The 20,798-nt window shown below is 34.1% G+C and overlaps 1 protein-coding gene across 4 annotated transcripts in view; it reads left to right on the plus strand.

Moving 5' to 3' along the window:
• LOC117103193 (bone morphogenetic protein receptor type-2-like) overlaps nt 1-20,798 on the plus strand; it is a 54,137-nt gene that overhangs the window by 19,028 nt on the left and 14,311 nt on the right. For all 4 annotated transcript variants that reach the window (XM_033243721.1, XM_033243718.1, XM_033243719.1 and 1 more), the window contains exons 4-7: nt 3,971-4,156; nt 13,109-13,663; nt 14,773-14,930; nt 16,757-16,904. In XM_033243721.1, coding sequence (XP_033099612.1) covers nt 3,971-4,156; nt 13,109-13,663; nt 14,773-14,930; nt 16,757-16,904 — 1,047 coding nt within the window. The remainder of the gene's footprint in view (nt 1-3,970; nt 4,157-13,108; nt 13,664-14,772; nt 14,931-16,756; nt 16,905-20,798) is intronic.

Genomic DNA, 20,798 nt, shown 5'->3' on the forward strand with positions numbered 1-20,798 from the left:
CGGTGAGGACATTTAAATCGGGTCTAATGCTCATTAGTATATTATCACTCATTTAAAATTCAATGAAACGTGACAGCCGGGTTAAAAGTGTCATTTTATTATGCTCAGTAATTGTAGCCTGCCATCCTCAAAGCAGTTCATTAGCATTTTAGACTCGGACTCCTTCATCAAGGAAAATCACTGCTTGTTAAAAATTAAGTTAAACATTTTTTTGAAAAGATTGAATGCTATTAAACTTTATGTTTTAGCCTTACTATTTTCATGTGCTTTTCAAAAGGTTGTTTTAATTTAGAGAGAAACCATAACCTGTTTCTTGAAAATGGAATTGAGGTTAAATTTATTTGCCTTTTCTGTAGCCCCTACTGTGCATTGCCTTCTGAACGAGTACATAAAATGATGATTTGAGTAGATTTGTGGTGATTTTTTTCTTTTTTCATTTGCAAGAACACATGCCTAGACCACAGGTTGGCAAAGTGCGGCCCGACAGCGATTTTTTTGCGGCCTGCGAAAATGAATTAAAAAACTTATGTGTCCGGCCTGCCAAGCAACATTGACTATGGCTAGAATACACCTTGTTTTTTAACGGTCTGACACCAGTCATATGTAGAAAGTAATGTCATTAAAACTGAGAATGAAGTGGTGCAGTGCTATGGAAGCACAATGAAAAAATCAAAGTTTTGCGAGGCCCTCCTCGGTGTTGAAGAAGAAATTCACATTGGCTCTCCGACCAATTTTTATGCTCACCTCTGGCTCAGACTCCAAACCTCTTTCTCTCCCTCCCCCGAGTCTATGTTTTGTACTCTGGGGAAAAATAGAAAATTATGGATGGCCCAAGGCTGATTGACAAAGACCACCTTTATTGTAATAGTATACTCAAAGTTTATAATGATTCATTTTAATGCATATTTTATTTTGTATTCTGCTTTGTATACTGTAATTAGTTTAACACAGTCGGATAATTTTAGTAGCAAGTTCAATTAGTAACTTACTATTTTTTGTTTTTATGGATGATGGATTGATATGTCTTTGATACAAGTCATTTCACATAATATTAAAGCAGTTTGAAACTTATAAATATAATGATAGCTTCAGTTGTGGAGGTTGTTGACTCAACAGTGTAATTTCTAAATTCATATAACTGGATCATGGATAGTATATTGTACCTACTGCAAAATGTAATATGCTGGCCTATTGATACCACATGTAGGATATTGGCTATTTATACCACATGCAATATGTTGCCCTTTGGATAGATGTTAACCGTATGCAGTCTTCTCCTATTGGTTCCAGTATGCTATGTGGCTCTCTTTCATTCTTTCGTAGTTAAATTTAATCGTTATATCAGCTTGTGAGCTATCAAAATTGAGGCATGTTTTGGCAAAAAAAAAAAAAAAAATGAAATTCAAGTTATTGGTGTTTTCAGATACCTGAGTATGTAATCTTTAAAACGAGGGGTCATTCATTGAAATTGGACATTTCAAGCCCAAGTTATTGGAAAGTGAAAGTACAGCACTCTTAGAGTCAAGATAAGCATGATCTTGAGTAATTGTTTTCTAAAGTTACTTGTGCATAAATTGTTTAATAGAATTAACTATCAAAATAAAGTTAAATAAAAGATTTTTTGACCATTTCCAGAACTAACACTTTGGGACATGATTAATACATTAAACTGTTGATCTGTAGTGAAAAACAAACTTGGATTGTTAGGAAATTTTTTGAGCTCACATATTAGCTCATTTACTCAATATTGGCCTGTGCGACAACTGAATCATTTCACCACGACATGTTGTCATAGGTCAACGGCCACTCAATATTTAGGAATCATTTGAATTTGATAGTATAATACGCGACCAAATATACTCTTAAAAAAGAAATGAAAGTAAAGAGATTGTCAAACATTGTGCGACTCATTTAATGTATATAATTTTTAAACTACAGTAGTGATGACAACTAAGATTAACAAAGGAGACAAATGCCAGCCTACTGTACAGTACCTCGTGTGTACAAAACAATGCAGTATATACTATGTTGGCATTAATTCCCCTCCAATATTATAGCCATAATAAAATCACTAAGGCATACATTGAACAGCACAGCTCAGCTGTGACATGACACTACCTCAACCAAAACTGACAGTGGATCTCAGTGTTAGGCTATTTTGAGAAGGTGAATGTACATATTTCTTTGTATCTGGCTTAGCATTCTCGAGTAGTTTTATTACCTTATTCATACCATAGTGGTAGTTTCTTTATCCATCAGTAAATATAATACTAAAAAAATGTGAGAGTTCCGGTTTTTAGTTTGTTTCTGTTTTATATTGTGCTGCATTTTGCAGTAAAATGTCTTTATGTGCTTTCTGTTCTTACCTCTGGTATTATGCGCTTTCTGTTCTTACCTTTGGTAAGAAGTATTTCATATATTACAAAAAGAATACAGAACTGAATAAAAATACCAATAATGAAGTATACAGTACTTGGTTAATTAGGCAAGACTTTTTTTTATATCTTTTTTAGTGAACCCGCCGACTGCAAATATTGATGATTTCGAATAAAAATAAAATGTTATTTTTGGCCAGTTAGCGCACCTGCCGTCACGAAAATGTTGAAATTTCAGAAAAAAGAATAAGTTTTTTTTTATTTTGATTATACCCTCCGCTGCCTTGAGTATATTTCTTCTTAATTATTATAAATCTGAAGCATTTATCAATCCTATTTTACATTCACCAGTAAAATTTTATTTTTATTTTCTCCTCCGTCTGGATGTTTTTTGGCAAAACTATTTGCTAAATAAGAAAACAAAATTTTATTTTTATTTTTATACCGCTCTACTCCGATGATCTTTAAAAAAATAAGTATGCGAAACAAGGAATAAAAAAAGTCTCGCCCTATTTAAATAAAACATATTGTGCTGTACACAAATCACAGTGTTCAATACCACTTCTATGAATAATCAATGAAATTTAAAATCAGCCATAATATAGTGAATGCTTAATTATGTTCTTATGTGCTATATGAAAATGCGATTATTCAATTCATTTGAAATGTTATGCATTCCATATTGTTGACTGGATAGGCAGCAACAGGTGCAACAGAGCAAAGTTTTACATTCCTCCATTAAAAAATATATAATGGCTGTGTTTTAAGGTCAAATGTTATTTTTATGTGTGACATTGCAGGAGTTAATCATTTCATTTCCCCAGCTGAAACAAGGAGAGGATGGAATTGAACGATGAAACAATAGATCTCCATGTTTCAGTGGCTACCACCAGTTTATCTGACTGAGCTATGGTGCTCTTCAGCAAAGCTTAGTCTCAGAATAATATTGCATTTTATTAACTGTTAAAGCCATGCTCCGGAGAAAAAAGTAATGTTGATATGCTGTACAACTGATTTTTCTAAGACACCAAAATATTGTTTGACAACAAATTTGAGAATAGAATTTTGAATATTTAAAAAGTGGCGGGGAGGGGGAAAGGTCGAAAAGTGGAAAAAAGAGTGGTTACTCCCCTTACACCCCAATTTTTAGATATTAAAAATTATAATTAAATGTTCCCAAGTTTTTTTTATCAAACAAACATTTTGTGTCATAGAAAAAATTAGTTGTACAATGTATCCAAAATTATTATCCTCTGGAGCCTGGCTTTTATAGAAATTTACTCTTAAGCTGGGCACCCAGTGTCCCTGGCGGTCGTCGGCGACGCGATTCTATAGAGGCATTTAATGATGATCGGTTCAGACTGCCACCGACAAAACAACAAATTGCGTTGCATCTTCTAGCACTCAGAGGGAGAGGATTCATCATACGATGCAGAGAGCGCCTGGCTTTAGAAACTTATTTCGGTCATGTTGAGAAACTATTTTATCAGAAGACAATTAGTTAATCATCCAAATTGTACTGGTAAGAAGAGATTCATTCAATACGAAAAACATAAATTTATTTCTTTGTATTTTTATTTTTCTGTTAAATATAGGATGCTTTAATAATGAGGTGTCCATGTTCTGTGAAGAAGACTGTAAATCGACAAGTGCGCCCTCACAGGTATTCAGCGTCAACAACACGGTTCACTTTTGCTGCTGCACGAAAAACCTGTGTAATATAAATGTTTCCGATGCCTATGTTCCTGCGCCACCTACTAGCATTCAACCGGGAGTGACAGGTAACAGAATATTCAAAAGATAAAGCATCAATAAACTATATTGTAGAATGTTCCAATAAGCATTGCTTCACTTCATGTTTGGTGCAGCGCTTATTCAAGTATAGCACTTAACGACAAAACTATCTGAGGGAGTTTCCTATTTGGGATTGGCACTTTTTCAAAAAAGGTGCTTGTTGGACACCAGTACAAAGTTTCTATATATCTATATATTTTAAATTATGTGTCTATATTTTCACCCATTATTACTGTTGCCCAAGTCTCCCGGATTGTCATGGAGTCTCCGGAAATTTTGGTTCATCGCAGGTCTGCCGGAAATTCGAAATTCTCTCCCGGAATTTGAATTTATCTTGGATTTCTCCAGGATTTTAACAGGTTTTCACTATTATGGATTTTGCTATTCAAAATTTTCTCATTCTTGTGCAGTAAATATGGCGAACATTCTAGGCAGCAATAGGGTATTAACAGTGATCTTAACCTGCCAAGCCTTTTTAAAAAATATTGAACATGGCGATAAATTGTTCGAGAGTGACCTTGTATGTGTTTTAGCAAGTGCATGTGTCCCAAACATCAGCCTGTCCTGCACAACAAATTCTCCATGAATTTGACTTTGACAACTTGGGACCCTGATATAATGTATTCACACAGTGGTTCTAAGGTAGAGGTTATTAAATTTTGGGTTCAAGTTCAAGGTCAAAAATAGGAAATTTATTAATAATCAATTCAAAGAATTTTCAAGAATGTACTTTAAACAAAAGGGGTATAGAAATTAATCCTAGCATAAGAAGTTGACAAATAATGATGAATCATTGTTACATTTTCTAATCAACAAAATTATTTTAATTTGAGTAAAGTATTAGCCTATCCAAGTGTGTTTTGAAGTATGGTGCCAGATGTTATTGGAATGTAAGAGACGGGTCAATTTTTTATCAATTTTTTGATTATGCTTCAAATCCATAACTACTCAAGTATGATTGCGAAGTAGTGAAGAAGCTCTTTAATAACATGTCCTAGTAAAAGCTAATCTAAACAGACATCACCCAACTACAGCAATGTTTTCCAGGCGTGTATCCCTTATCCAGGTACTATACAATAAAATCCCATAGCTTTAATAAACTTAGACTGTATTTTTTATTCAGAGCATCTGTGTCATTGATTTAATGCATTTTAACATGCATTTCTTGATTTATTCTTCCCAAGAATGCATGATGAAAACAGAACATAAATATTTTGCTAAAACCCTTCCGTTGTGTTTACTGTCTATGTACCACTGCATTATACAGGGAAAGATTCTTGTAGTATAGCAGTAAAAGTTAATTTACGTCTTTATTTCAATGGGATATGTGTTCTAAATATTAATAACAAAAACGTTTGTTGATGAAGTATGGTTATAAGAGTGGATACCAAAGAAACTAAACCAAATCCTTTCCTAGCCACTGAGGCTCATAAAGCTGGAGCTTATCCCCAGTTTCTGTAGTGAAGCGGATGAGAGTTGTACTCCCCCTGGACGGGACACTAGCTTGTCGCAGGTTAGTCCATAGCAGTTTGCTGGTACCCATTGATAAGATGAGTGGGCTGAAGCAATGTAGCTAAAGTGCCTTGCCCAAGGACTCAAACGAATCTGCACAGCAGAGACTCGAAACCCCGACCTTATGATTGAAAGCCCAAACCTCAGCCACTGCGCCAAACTGCCGCTGGATACCAAAGAAAACATGATTAAAGTGACACGTTTAAAAATGCGAAGTTCAGCTTTACACGTGTCAGCTATGGATGTGTTATACTCAGTAAGTTGAGTTTTTGTGACTATTTGCGGGTACAGTAGACAATTTGCTAGCATCTCCCTTGTAAGTTGTAAATCTGGTTTCAGATTTCAAGAGGAATGAAGGGATACCAATGCGTTATGAGCTAAAGATAGAAATGAACAGTCTTCCAAAAGTAAGCCTATGAAATAGGATGTTATGCCTTAGAAGCCCTCTCCTAGAAAGAACTAAAAAATCAAGTCTTTTACTTCTATAGTTATTCCTGTGAATTGCCACACAAAAAGCGTAGATGGGTTATTATTTATTTTTCAAAGCTTATGTATTCATAATATAATACTGACTACTTGCTCTATTATTAACCCATACTCTAATTGTAACCCATCCTAAAACCAAACAAACAAACAATGACCAAGAATTTCTGTCAGAAATTTTATAATAATCGAGTTCCTTTGTAGAAAGTAGCCAAAAAAAAAAAAAATAAATAAATAAATCAAGTAGCAGACACACATTGCCACTGGGGAAACTGGTTTTGACGTTGGGTACAGTAATACAGGCCAAATAGAAACAAATATTTTCTCATTCTAGTGGCATGCAAAAAGAGAAGCTAAAAGGGACAAGAAATAAGTTGATTAAATAATTACTTGGCCTAAAAACAAAAACAAAAAAAATCTTTACGGGATACTATTGTGTAGTATCCACTAGGATGTAGTTTTAATCATTAATCTATTTCTATGCAGCTCACTCCACTCAACTAGTGGACCATCCCTGAATTTGACAAATTTCAGGGATACTCTTGCTTATAGTAGTGGTACTAAATGCAACAACTTTTGATTTGCTATCAAAGACACAGACTTAATAGAGGGATGGTCTTAAAAATGATTAGATTCAAAATGATATAGTTGAAATTGAAAAATATGAGCTAAATTTTTCATTAACAATATTGAGGTTTCTAGTGTAAATGTAATCTTGTAAAGTGGTGTAGTAGTGTACATGGTGAACATATTTTACAAGAATATTAATCAAAATGTGCTTTACAGAATTCTGTAATCAGAAATTAAGATTAATTTTAAATTACACTCCACCAGCATATAATAAGAAATGTTTGTAATTAACATGCCATGATTATTATACTTCATTCCATATATTTAGTTTTATTAACATCATGCTAACTTGTAATTGAAGGATATAATCTTATTACAAGTTGTCTGTATAGTGTAATGTATTATTTATCCAGGTCACTATGACTGTGAATTGATCACAAATTAAAAGATCGCGATCCTAAAAATTAAGTGTGGTAAAAACAGTAATGAATCCAGCGGTATCAATCTCAATAAGTTCACTCCTTAAAAAGGTACATTACCATTGCAAACACAGTCACAATCCACATTACTACTGTAAATAATACTGTAAATATAATTTGCAATCTTGAAATTGTGGCATACTGTATGCAGCAGCAGTTCTTGTCCCGGGGAGCTCACATGTATACCAACCTTACGGGGGAGGGGGACACTTGCGCCACCTATTTTACTGAAAATTGTTAGGGAATTGAACTACCATTTACCAAAATCTGGTGTCAGTTGAACTACTAGTACGGCCATGTAACCTACCAAAACTTGTACTGTTTCCTGATGGCGAATATGACCGCGGTTCTGTCTGGTCGCGATCCCTACTGTTCGTGGCTATGTAACGGTAGGTTTAGGACGGAGGTTAGCAAAAAATCTTTTCTAATATCGTATGAAAAATTATGCGATTTTGATACGGGACAGGGCAGGGACTTTAACTACCAAATTGACCTGGTATTTCCCACACTTGTGCTGCCAAGTCCTCGCAAATATACCCTGTACGTGTTGAAACTCTTCTATAAATTCCCACACTTGTGCTACCAAGTCCTCAAAAATACCCCCGTAAATGCGGCACCTACCCGTATAGAAATATTTAAGAGTGAGCCCCCCCCCCCGGGGTTCTAGTATGTACCCACAATATCTTAATAATCAAGATTAGCATGTGACCAACTATTTTTTTTCTAGAATGCATTAAACTGTGTAAATAGTATTCAAATATACCTGTGCATTTTTTGGAGAGAAGATGCTATAAGCATCGATTGCTATGTGGCGAAGTGTTCATTAATAAAATCTTTATTTTGCAACGGATGCTCATTGACAGAATTGTTATTCCTCAAGGTCATCTCTCACAAATAGACACACAATTGCAATACAAACCATAGCCTGTTCCTAGAACAAAGTATTGACAATACAATTAAAATTAAATTACACTTAAATTTTAAGCAAATGATCCAAAAACTCATCCATAATGCCAAATAAAATTGCTAGTTTCACCACGTTTCACATCCCCGACCTCATGAAATTTTGGAGACTCATGAAAAAAAAATTACTATTTACTATTTTTCAAAAAAAAAACAAACCAATCATTTTTCCATGGAAAAGAAGAATAGATGATCTGGAAGGTTGTCTTTAACCTAAGAAAAGAAGAGGTGCAAGTGTAAATGGCAGAATACATTTGATAAGAATATTATTTACCACTCTGTTTACCATAGTAGGCCTATAGGACAGTAAATTTGGTGAAGACAAGCCAAACCAGTCACTCCTCGCAAATCATTTTTCCGAGATAATGGCCAAAATATGTTGGAATGTCGAAATGTTTGAAATCTATTTATTGCACTAAACCAACCCTTTTATTATCAATACATCATGTTATGTTGTTATTTTACCCATTTTCAACATTAAAAAAAAAAAAAAATTATGATTTGCCTGAGAATTCCTTATAATCGTAAACTTTGATGGCTGGTTTTTCAAACCTGTTATTTAATCAACTGCATGTCTAAACCCCTTTAACTTCACAACAAAACATCGGATTTAAATTATTCTTTCACCGTTTTATAACTTCCATTTTGTTGTTTAACACTTTATTAATAAAAATTGATATTTGTGAGGTGTGACTGGTTTGGCTTGTCATTGCCCCAAATAGTAAATACCATCACCAAAAATAATTTCAAACCCTGGATGTGAAACCAACAATTAATTTTATTTGGCCTAATACTAATAATTTATAAATTGATAGAATGCTTTTCATGAATATATAATATGTTGCTCTTTGAATGAGCAACGTACCAAACATGATTGTTTTCGCTGAAGTGCTTTTTTGCTTGTTAGAGACGATGTTCCTAATCAACATTAAACTAGAAAACTACATTATTACCCAATTTGCCTTGATTTAAATCAGCTCTGCTGAAATAGAAATTAAAAAAGAAAGAATTACCATCAGGAAAACATCCAATTTCTACAGTAGTGCTAACAAGTTGAAATAAATTCATTTACAAACATTGCCACAAACCAGATGCCTTCCTACTATATGTTCTCTAGAAGATATGGTAAATTTTAATACCAAAATTTTTTAATAAGCACCACTCTTGGATAAGCTCCTAATACTTAAAACAGTTAATAAGCACTGCAGTTATTTTGTAACATACAAAAAATATTTAATATTTTCAATGAAATACTTGATAGGGACAATTTTACATTATCATTTTTGAAATTAATGTATAAAACTAAGGTGCTTATGAACAATATTAATTTTTATTAATTACGGAACAATACCAGAAGATGTATTGTACAGTAGCAGTTAAAGACAGTTTTTTTTATACCTTGTTTCGCGAAATTCTTCAGAGGAGGCAAAAGATGAATTTTGTTTTCTAATTTAGCAAGTAGTTTTGCCAAAAACATCCAGAGGAGAAAATAAAAAATAAATTTGTATTAGTGAATGTAAGCAGTGGGATGGTTAAATGCTTTAAATTTTTATAATTAGGAAGAAATATACATACCTTATTTTTTGAGATTTCAATGCAGCGACGGGCGTAATAATAAAGAAAAGCTTTTATTTGTGTCAGAAATTGCCATTTTATCGTGGTGGCAGGTGTGCTAATTGGCCAAAAAATAAAATGTTACTTTTATTCAAAATCATAATTATTTTGCAGGCGGTGGGTTTGCTAAACAAGGTATAAACAAGTCTTGCCTGAGGTGCCTAACAAAGATAACTCTTTATTTATTGTGGTTTATCAGAAAATATGTTTCTAGCAGTTAATCTGAAATGGCAGGGTTACAAAATTCAAGGAAACTTGAAACCAAGTAATTTCAGTATAAAAATGCATGCTATTCAAAATGTCAAAAAATCAATAAAAATTGATAGTACAACTGATGAAACATAGCAATAGTTTTCAAATAGAGAATGTTGTTTAACGTTGCTCTCTAAAAATATTAAAAGTTGTGATAGGAAAAATTAAAAAAATATTTTAAAATAGAAATTTAAGACATTATCATTCATAATTATTAATTTCCATAAAAAAATTATTGAATAAAGGTCATAGTTAAAATAGAAAAGATCTGGAATTTCAAAACATTTTTATGAGATTTTGTAGCATGTCCATTGGATAAGGAAAATTTTAGTTCAAGCTACTGCTGGTTCGATTTTTTTCATTTTGTACAGCAAGATTGGACATCTATAATAGATCACATGTGATTAAATTAATGAATTCATTTAATAAAAAGAGTGCATCGCACAACCGATGTACCTTTTCGTTAATTTTTGGCTCTATTCGGCAATGTTCGGCCATTCCACTTTGTTAGTCAATGAACTACTCCGCTGTGGGAGGTAAGAATATGTAGGTCAGCCATACACGAGCATAGACGGTTTGTGTAATATAAATAAACCTGACTAAACTTCAAGGATCTTACAGTAAATTTAATGTTGCTATTGTACAATGAGGTAGAGTATTTTCATTCGTTTTCATTCGATGAAATTCAACTCTTGGAAATATTCTATCTCATTGCGCTTGCGGTATAACATTCATTATTTTCTGTACATACCTGTATAGGCTACAATGAAAATATTTCTGCATTTTTAAATTTCACTTTGTCATTTGGAATGGTATAATTTTTTATACTTTTGCCAATTTAGGTATAAGCAGTAGGTCCCCTACCTGGGGAGCTCACTTGCATACCAACCTTACGGGGGTCTGCAGCAGCCACTCCAATACATGAGACAATTGCGCTACCTATTCTACTGAAAATTATTAGGAACTTGTACTGCCATTTACCAAAATCCAGTATCGGTTGAACTAATATTACGGCCATGTAACCTAACAAATTAAACTTGTTCTGGTTCCCGTTAGCGAATAAGACAGCAGTTATGTCCGTTCGCAATCTCTACTGTAGGTTTGGCACCGAGTTTAGCAAAAAAATTCGCTAAAATCCTGTGAAAAATTATATTGCTTTGATGATACGGGATGGGGCAGGAACTTTAACTACCAATTTTACCTGGTATTCCCCACACTTGTGCTACCAAGTCCCTACTGCTCAGACTGTCAAATTTTAATTGACAAAAACAAGTGACATGCCTAAATATGGTCTTGATGTCATGATGACATCACATCATGACCATATAAGCATGACCATATATCATGATGTCTATATATGGGCAGTTTTTTGTCAAATATAATTTGATAGTTTGGACAGAGCTGTCTGTGTACAACCACATGAAGGATCTTCATAAAATGACCTTTGATGACCTTTGAACTTCTAACCCTGTCTGTTGTTGGACTGAATGGTTCACCATCCTTTTCATTTTCAATACAGTATCAGCTCAATTTTTTATTAAAAGAAAATCATTCTAGTGTTTATTACTTCTTTTGTTATGCGTTGTAGAACCACAGACTTAATAATAATAATAATAATAATAATAATAGATGGATTTATATAGCGCAAATAAACAAGGTCTCTATGCGCTGGGGACTAGATGTTGCACTTTTCAAGTTTCTCCTCCCCTGAGGGTCACTTCATGTCCTCTGCAGCCAGTAAACCGGCACACTTTCATCTGTCCACGACAGGGCGCCAAGTGAACTAGTACACCGGGGTAACCTCCTACTCATCTCGAAAGAGGTACTGGATTCTTTAAAGTGCACATGACCATTTGTCTACACTGGGCCTACGGTTTATAGTTCTTATCTGAGAAGATTTGTTGTACCATCATAACTATACGTGCGAGCCAGCTGTGAACCCTTGCCGATATTCTTGGCTATGATCACGGTGCCCCTGCCTTAACCACTCGGCCATTTGGCCTGCTCCGGCACCTCCCTGTTTGGTTTGTATGCAAGTGAGCTCCCCGGGCTCGACCCCTAATATTTTCCTGCCAATTTATTAGACACCATTTTGATGATGTTTATGACTAGATAGTATTTCAAAAAAGTATGTTTGTACATAAACTTGTTGTGGCACACAGGGAGGAACCTTAAAAAAGGTCAGACAGTCAACGTGCTAAAGTGAAAATTGGATTTACTGTTTTTTACCCTTCTCAACTACAAAAGAATTTACCCAAATCTCTACCCGAAACTACTGTATATTTCTACAAAAACATGATGTATCTTAAACAATTGATGTCACACTGTAGGTCAAAGCCATTTGATGTGCTTGGCTCCCATCCAATGTTTAATGTACTGGTGCTGTGGTTCAACGATGATCTACTTTAGAAGGGGGGTTGTACATTGTCTGTAATAATAAATTTCTCTGCTATATATACTTTTTGTGCAGAACAAATTTTCCCAGAGCAGCCCTGGGCCTTGAGTGCACTTCTACCAGGTCTAATGGCCATGTCTGGGGCTGCCTAAGAATTGCATTGTGGTCGGGTGGAATGCCTTAGAGAGGGCTAACAGCTTTTAACTTATTTAGATATCTGTAATTTAAATGGTTACATAGAATTAATGTTTTATAATTCATGGTACAATAAAAATATGTACATGCTTGCAGTCATTCATTTATTATCAGTGACATACAGTATTAGGCAATAAAATGCTGATGATGTCAGTCGGGTTGGTATTTGGAGTGTCACTTAACCATTGTGTGCAATGCCCATCATCTTCTTGGGCCCCTGGTTTCTTGGTTATTGTACATTATAGAGTAGTTAGTTTAAAGTTGATATTCTTTACATCATTCTTTTTTTCACCCTGTCCAGCCTTTATTGGCTGGTCCTGGGGTACTTTCTCTGCCTGCTGCCTTCCTCCTTGAATCTACTGGTGGAAAATGTTTAAAGCCTCATGTCATCTATAGGTTGAACTTACATATACAAGTCATCAAAAAGAAAAGAAATACAATTGACTGACATTATGTTGTTTTTTTCCTTTTTGTAGGCTCTGGTGTTTCACCAAATTCCAGCAGTATAAAGACTATCATCTTGGCCATAGTGCCATTATTTTTTCTCAGTGTTGTTGTTGTTTCTGTTTTCCTGATCTGCCGTCTTCGTTTCTTGGCCTTCAAGGACTCCTTAACCGAATTGCCATCGACGGAGTCTGGCAGCTTGGAGCCAACATTTGATATAGAACAAATGCAACTATTTAATTTAGTTGGCCAAGGACGATACTGCAACGTATACCGGGGCTTGCTTGGTGAACAAGAGGTTGCCGTAAAGGTATTCGCTGGGTCCTCACGGAACTGCTTTTTAAATGAAAGTGAAATTTACAGCATAGGTTCGCTCGACCATGCCAACGTTTTGAAATATTATGGTGCTGCGGAGAGGCTTGGAGAAGATGGTTGGATGGAGTATCTGCTAGTAGTGGAGTACATATCAGGAGGTTCTTTGATGGGCTACCTCAAGGAAAATGTATTTGACTGGTTTGGAATGTGCCGACTTGCCCAGACTACTGCTGCAGGCATTGCGTATATTCATCAAGAAATTAAAAATGGAGGTCTGCCTTTTTATATATTTTTTTAAACTATAGCATGTCCATTTTTTGATAGCCATATTAGGCACGCCATCTCAAAACCAGTGTTCTGTTGCTATATGTTAAACTTAATAATTATAGTGGCAGTATTGTATATTTTAGTATGTGAAGCCATAACTTTGGCGATACAGTTAAACTTGCTGAAGTTAATTTTGCATAAAACTCAAATAATTTCTAAGTTGATCTTATTTTACATGGCAAATTGTTGTGTTTTCCATTTCAAATTTTTGTGTTGTCCATTAATTAACAATCTGGTCAAATTTTATCCAAGTCGAACAATATTTCAATGTCTCTTTGGATTCAACTTAGGCAAGTTCAACTGTAGAATATTGAGTGCAGTAAATGACCCATCATTTTAAAATTTATAATGTGGATAATGACTAAATTAAAAAAAAATAAATTATCATTTTTTTTTACATTGATTTTGGTTTTGGGATAGCATGCACCATATGAATTTAACAATGGCAGCCTGTCCACTTCTCTCTTGTCATTCTGTGTTTTTTCATAGCTGTGCTTCCCTTTAGGTTGGGGCGTGGTAGAAGTCCTTGGATATCTAATCCTTATGAGAAGTTGAAATAGCAACATTGCCTTTTTTATTGGACAAGAGCCAGTAAATTTGTCTCTCTTGTTCTGAAAGTAGAAATACTTAAATGCTTTAGTAAAGCCAATAAATAGATGCATAAATATGTACAGTAAAAATACTTATTAAATTCCAATCCAATCCAATCAGAACATTTGTAAAGTGCCTTTCTTTACAGATACGAAATGAAAAAAAGGAAAATACAGTATTTAAAATAATTATATTCCTAATACTATACTGTACAAGCCAAATTGATATTAAGTTAGTTGTTAAAGAGAATGATGTGTTTCACCTTTTAAATTTATTTTGATTTATTGCATGTTGTTTATAAAACTTAACAGTAACTCAGAATTAGAGTAATCGATATTAACGATAAATTCATGGATTTATTTTCATTGAAATAAATGGATCCTTGTACATTATTATGAGCAAGCTCAGAATATAGCACACGCAACTCATTATGCTATTCTAAATTATTGTTTTCTACTACTAGATGTTGTAAAGCCAGCTATAGTCCATCGGGATATCAACTCGCGTAACATTCTTGTACGGCCTAACGGTACATGTGTGATTGGCGATTTAGGTTTTTCTATGAAGGTGTCTGGTTCTAGATTAGTTGGAGAGGATGATGACACAAGTTCATTGACAGATGTAAGTTCCGCAGTCATACAACAATAATGTTTTAAAAGTATTAAATAATGTGGCATGTCGTAGTAAAATTTGAAGTTCTCGCACAGGCCAGTATTGAGTAAATGAGCTGTAAAATATGGGAATTTAAAAAAGGCTTAAAAATCAAAATTTGTTTTACTGTAAATCAAAAGTTTAACATCTATTAATCATGTGCCAACGTCTTAGTTGTGAAAATGGTCAACAAACCAGGTTTTTTTGGTAGTTAATTCAATAAACAATGCACAAGTAACTTTAGAAAATGCCTTAAAATCATGTTTATTTTGGCTCCAGGACCAGGAGTAGTGTTTACCCCCCCAAGTAACAAAAAAGCTTCCCTCCCCTCCCTCCCTCGTTTTATAGATTACATACTCAGGTATCTGAAATTACCAATTAGTAGAATTTCAATTCTTTTGCTATACTGTATTTTGCCACAACATGCCTCAAATAATTACATAGCTATTAGCAGTTGCAGCAATTTAACAATTTAGTAAACAATAAAAATTGAAGTTAAACTCTTAAGCCGGGCATTCGTTACGTCCTACGACCGCAGTACACCATGTGCTGATTGCCGGTGGCAGTCTGAACGATATGTTCCTCGCGTGTCGTGGTGTTGCTTTCTCCGTAGAATCGCATCGGCCGAAGACCGTCGGACGTAGCAAGTGCCCGGCTTTGCATTAACCAGAAACTCCAGCTGCAGAAAGTGCCTTTCTTAAACTGCAGCAAACATGCTTTTAGATTTTAAACTAGACCACAGATTGGGCACTGTATGCAACATAAATTTCTTAAATTATGATTGTAAATATTGTAATATTAGTTGAACTACTATTAATTTACCAAGCTTAAGTCAACGAAGGAGTTACTTTGATTGTATTTCTTTTTTAAATGCTTGGAGGGATTATTTGGTCCGTACCTTCTTTTTTTATTAGGTTTTTCTGTTAAAAGTAAATGTTACTGTCAGGCCTCGGTCAATTTATTTCATATTCCATTTTCTCAAACCAGTATTCTTAAAAACGGATTTATTTGTAGAGAACTTAGATTTTTTAACTCATTTATTCAATTGGATTTGACCATTGACACATTCTTTAATAGTTTGAATATTTTTTAAGTATAGAATTAAGAAATGTCTAGAGTTAAGTGTTTTTGATGCTTTCCATCTTCCCTTGTGTTTTATGTATTCTATTCTGTAAGTGTTGAGCTCACCGCTGTCAAATGTGAATAAAAATAAAATAAAAGAAAATGAAACCTGAAGATGGAAAGCTAATTTCATTGCACTGAAGGGTTAATAGTTCAAACATTAGCCAAAGAAAAAAAACAAAAAACACTAATAGCATGTTGTGAAACAGTTGTTTTTATAGTTAGAATAATCAATAATTTAAATCAGTTCTAATACATATAGTATCCCAGAAATTCATACTAATGTCTACAAACAGTAATAATGTATACTAATGAAGAGTGGGTAGAATTTGTTATAAGACTGTTACAGTTTTGTTACAAGATTTAATCTTGTCCAAATTTATTTTTTAATATTCAATTTGACAATGTGTTGCTATTAATCACATCAACTATGTTTCTTTCTATTGATTAATCTTTGAATCGCTGCATAATTAATTAGTGTAAACGGTTTTGCTTCCTGACTCCTACGGTTATCAATTTGTTTTGCATAATTTTCAGAAAAATAAAATTCCATTCAAGGACAAAACACTGAGATTGGTAATATTTAATTTATATTCAAAATGCTACCATTTTTTTTCCCCCCTGGAGAATATTTATCCTAATAGTTGATATTTTTGAAACACTTACTTTATCAGGTTGGCACTGTTCGTTATATGTCGCCAGAAGCTCTAGAAGGCGCTGTCAATCTGCGAGACTGTGAATCTGCCCTCAAGCAGGTTGATATTTATGCCTTAGGACTTGTCATTTGGGAGATAGCAAACAGATGCTCAGATCTCTTTCCAGGTGAGTTTTAATTATATTTATAATATTAAGTTATTTGTGTACCTGAAAAACCTTGAATTAGAAGCCCAGGGCTTCTTTTTTAGGACTGTTGGAATGGCTGCTTTTCGAGATGTTTTGTGTCCCTTGGTGACTACTTTGCAAAGTAAAAGAAGTGTGCTTCTTTTCAAAATGAATGCTGTAAATTAATATTATAAAACAGCAGGACTGCTGAAAACATTTTTCGACCATGAAATCCTATTAAAAAAAAAAAGAACATTTTTTTTTAGTTTAATTACAGTTGAGTATTTTTATCCAATCACAACATCAGAGAGGGCATCAGTCTGTATCATGGAGTGTATAATCAGCATTAAATTACCAAACTAATAATAATAACTATAGAACTTCCTCTCTGTTTCTATGAAATGTGTGTACAGTTACTGTACATAATGTAAGGACTCTCTGTTTCTTTGAAATGCATGTACAGTTGCTGTACATAATGTGAGCCTACTATCTTGAAAGCCCATGGGCTTCTTGAAATTAAGGGCTTCTATTCATGGTTTTATAAAGATTATCAAAATGTATAATGAAATAATAATGATGATAATAATAATAATACAGGAATTAATAAACCTTTACTCAACAATACTCAAAGTCATCAATAGCAAGTTTTATTTAGGTGATAGACACAATGCAGCATCCCCCGGGGAAGGAGCTTAAGCTTCTGTTGGGCAGGCCAAGCCCTCACCCCAACAGAGACTGCCAAAAGATCATAACTTAATGGGTTGCAATTGAAAATAATGGACATAATACAAGGTCCCTATTTATCTATCAGCATTTATGTAACAACAAAAAATCATTATAAAATTAAATAGCAGAAGAATGAGCTGCTCCACGTATTTGTATTAAAATTGATGGAACACCCACCCTCCCGCGAATAGGGTAAAATTTTAACATTTTACAAAGTGGAGAAACTACAGGAAACAAAAGAACCAGAGCGACGTCTTTATTATTGCTATATAGCGTCACCGCGCGGACGGTGTAAAATTGCTCTCCGTGTACCCACAATGCCTTTCGAACGGATGTTCCACTATATTGAGAAGCTGCTCTATCTTTGGCTATTTATTATCTTTGGTATCATGCACTACTAGATTATAAGTTAGTGTCACCTTCTAATTTTGTGGAATTTTCTCATAAAAAAACAAAAAAAAATAATTATCTTACAAAGCTCTTTGATCTCTCCATTTCCGAAGTTGGGATCTTTTCCGCATTTGTGGGATTTTCTTCCGTTTCGAAGATGATAAAAAGCTTATCATAGGCTCTATTGAGTTATGTTCAACGTTCAAAGATCAATTATAGCATCCATTTCGAAGATGATAAAAGCAAGTGAATAAGTTCAAAGTTCAATTATGGCCTTATTTATATAACACTTGTTTGATGTGGATTGAAGTCTTCAGCATGCCAGTCAGAGAAAATACAAATAACACAAACAGATTTAATATGATTATTATTAAAAATGGCAGATGGTTCCATGTTAAATTATTTTGGGTTCATTGTTCTTGATAAAGTATATAATAGAGACTGCCAAAAGATAACAACATTAGTTGGTGGAGCAACCATACAGTACATTACTCAGAAAGTCTTAGGTTCGCAGGGTTCGAAGTTGGAAGAAAGCCTTTCTGGGAGATCTGGTTGAATGAGCTTATCCATCGTCACAACTAATAAAAACATGCAAATATTATTAATTTGTGGGTGACGGGTTACTTTCCAGAAGATTCGTGCTTGCTTGCAGGAGTGCGGGAGGCTGTCCCGATTTCTCGGAGACTCCTGCGACTTCCGGGAGATTTGGGACCCCTGGGTTCGAATCTTGATACGGACCATATATACTATTTAACATCGTGTTACTTATACTATTGATAATGATGATAGGACAGATTTATAGAGTGCTCCAATTGACTGCGAGCAGTGGTTGATATGCTGCAAATGATAATTTGGCAATTACACAATTTAATTCTGGCAGCGAGTGCAGGAAAATAACAAAATGTTATTTGGCAATACCAATCACAGCTGTGCTTCCCATCTTGTGGTTTTGCAGATAATAGAATTGAAGTTATTTGCATAGTTATCACATTTTTAATATTGTTTGGGGGAATAATAATTTTGATGTTACATAGCAATTGTTCCAAGATTAGGCTTATTAAAGGATGTCAGTTGCAATAGTGGTTTTGGTTTCATACCCTATTTGTACATTAAGAGTCACTAGTTGTCATATTGGCAAGTTTTAATATTTTAATTACTAAAAAAACAAATATCTTAGTCATCCTTTTATATCCAAACCAGCATTAGCCACAGAGTTTTAATCTTGCATTTATTAGGGTTCACATGTGGATTCAAGTGCAATTATTATTAGTTTCATCATTAAATTTTGTTCTTATACGTGCTTCTCTGTGCTCTTAATAATGTTTGCGCTCTACACAACTAAGTCTCAGAGCGCTTTTCCACATTATTACCTCAGTCACTGGAACGATGCCTATGAGAGAAATTCCATAGTTTGCTGCATGAAATATATCTGTGCATTTTGCACTCGAACCTCCTTAGATACCCACTTATACTCCTGGGTGGAGATAAGCAATGCAGATAAATTGCCTTGCTCAAGGACACAAGCATAATGCACAGCAAGGTATTGAAACCCCAACCTTGAGCTTGGGAAACAAACCCTTTTCCACTACACCAAACTGCTTCCATTTATTGTTGTTAATAAGTTGTTTTGCTATTTAATCATTGCTATAATATTTTTATATAATTTTTTTTTTATGGTTATGGTTTAAAAACTAAAATAATTTGTAAAGTCTCTAAGAAATGTTATTCTAATTCATACTGTAAATATTGTCAGTAAGTTATTTGCCATTAAATCAATGTTATAATACTGTTCATATATAATTTGTTTTTTAATTTAGTTTTAAATAACAATTTGTAAATTCTAAGAGGAATGCCATTCTACCTCCTTTAAAGGCTATCCCTCTCTTAAATTTTCAAACTGACTGCGACCTGCTTTTACAACTGAAGACTCTCATTATACATTGCTATCAGAAAGAATTTGATAATAATCAGAACACAAGAATTAAGTTTCAACTACGGTTTTCGGTTTTCATTTTCATAGATGCAGAAATGTCAAGAGAAAATGTTTAATCTGTAGATTATACACCATAATGTCTGACCCTTTTCATAGATTACTCGCTAGTTGTAATGTTATTTGCAGTTCTAGTGTGATACAACCACTCGGAGATGCCTTTCCTGTCTGGCATTAGGCAGCTACTGAAATGTAGTGCCTCAGCGATTTGTAAAATTCTCTAATTCTTTTTTTTTTTATTGTAATAATATCTTGATATTTTTCTCATTTTCATTAATTTCATTTTGAAATAATACTACAAAATGCACATGAAATCCATGATTCATATTTTATTTACCACTGCTTGAAGTGGATGTATGTGCTTTGAAGCCCATTTTCCACTAGGCAAATTTATTCGCGTGAATCAAAAGTGTCTGATCGCTTCCTGAGCTCTGATTGGTTATGCATTTTTTTGTTTCGCAAATAGTTCACTGAAGCAAAAAGCTCCGATAGAAACGTGAATGCGCATGCGTATGAATCTGCGCTTTCAGTTTGTGCAAATAAATTTGCCTTGTAGAATCAAGCTTTATATTATGCTGTTGACAAAGAATTTGTGGCGTGAATAAAATGATTTAATGTTGGCTCTCATCTTATTCAAGTTTTATTCCTTAGTTCTCCAGTCAACCCTTTCTTGTTTTATTATTGTCTAATGTCACCATATATAATAAATAAGGGTCAATTACAGAGCATTGTGAACAAGGCTGGCAGAGTGATCGGTGCTGATGTAAAATCCTAGAAGATATTTTTAA

Source organism: Anneissia japonica, unplaced genomic scaffold (genome assembly GCF_011630105.1).
Source record: "Anneissia japonica isolate Jap-2015-1 unplaced genomic scaffold, ASM1163010v1 scaffold2652_len1590060_cov184, whole genome shotgun sequence".
NCBI classification, from domain to species: domain Eukaryota; kingdom Metazoa; phylum Echinodermata; class Crinoidea; order Comatulida; family Comatulidae; genus Anneissia; species Anneissia japonica.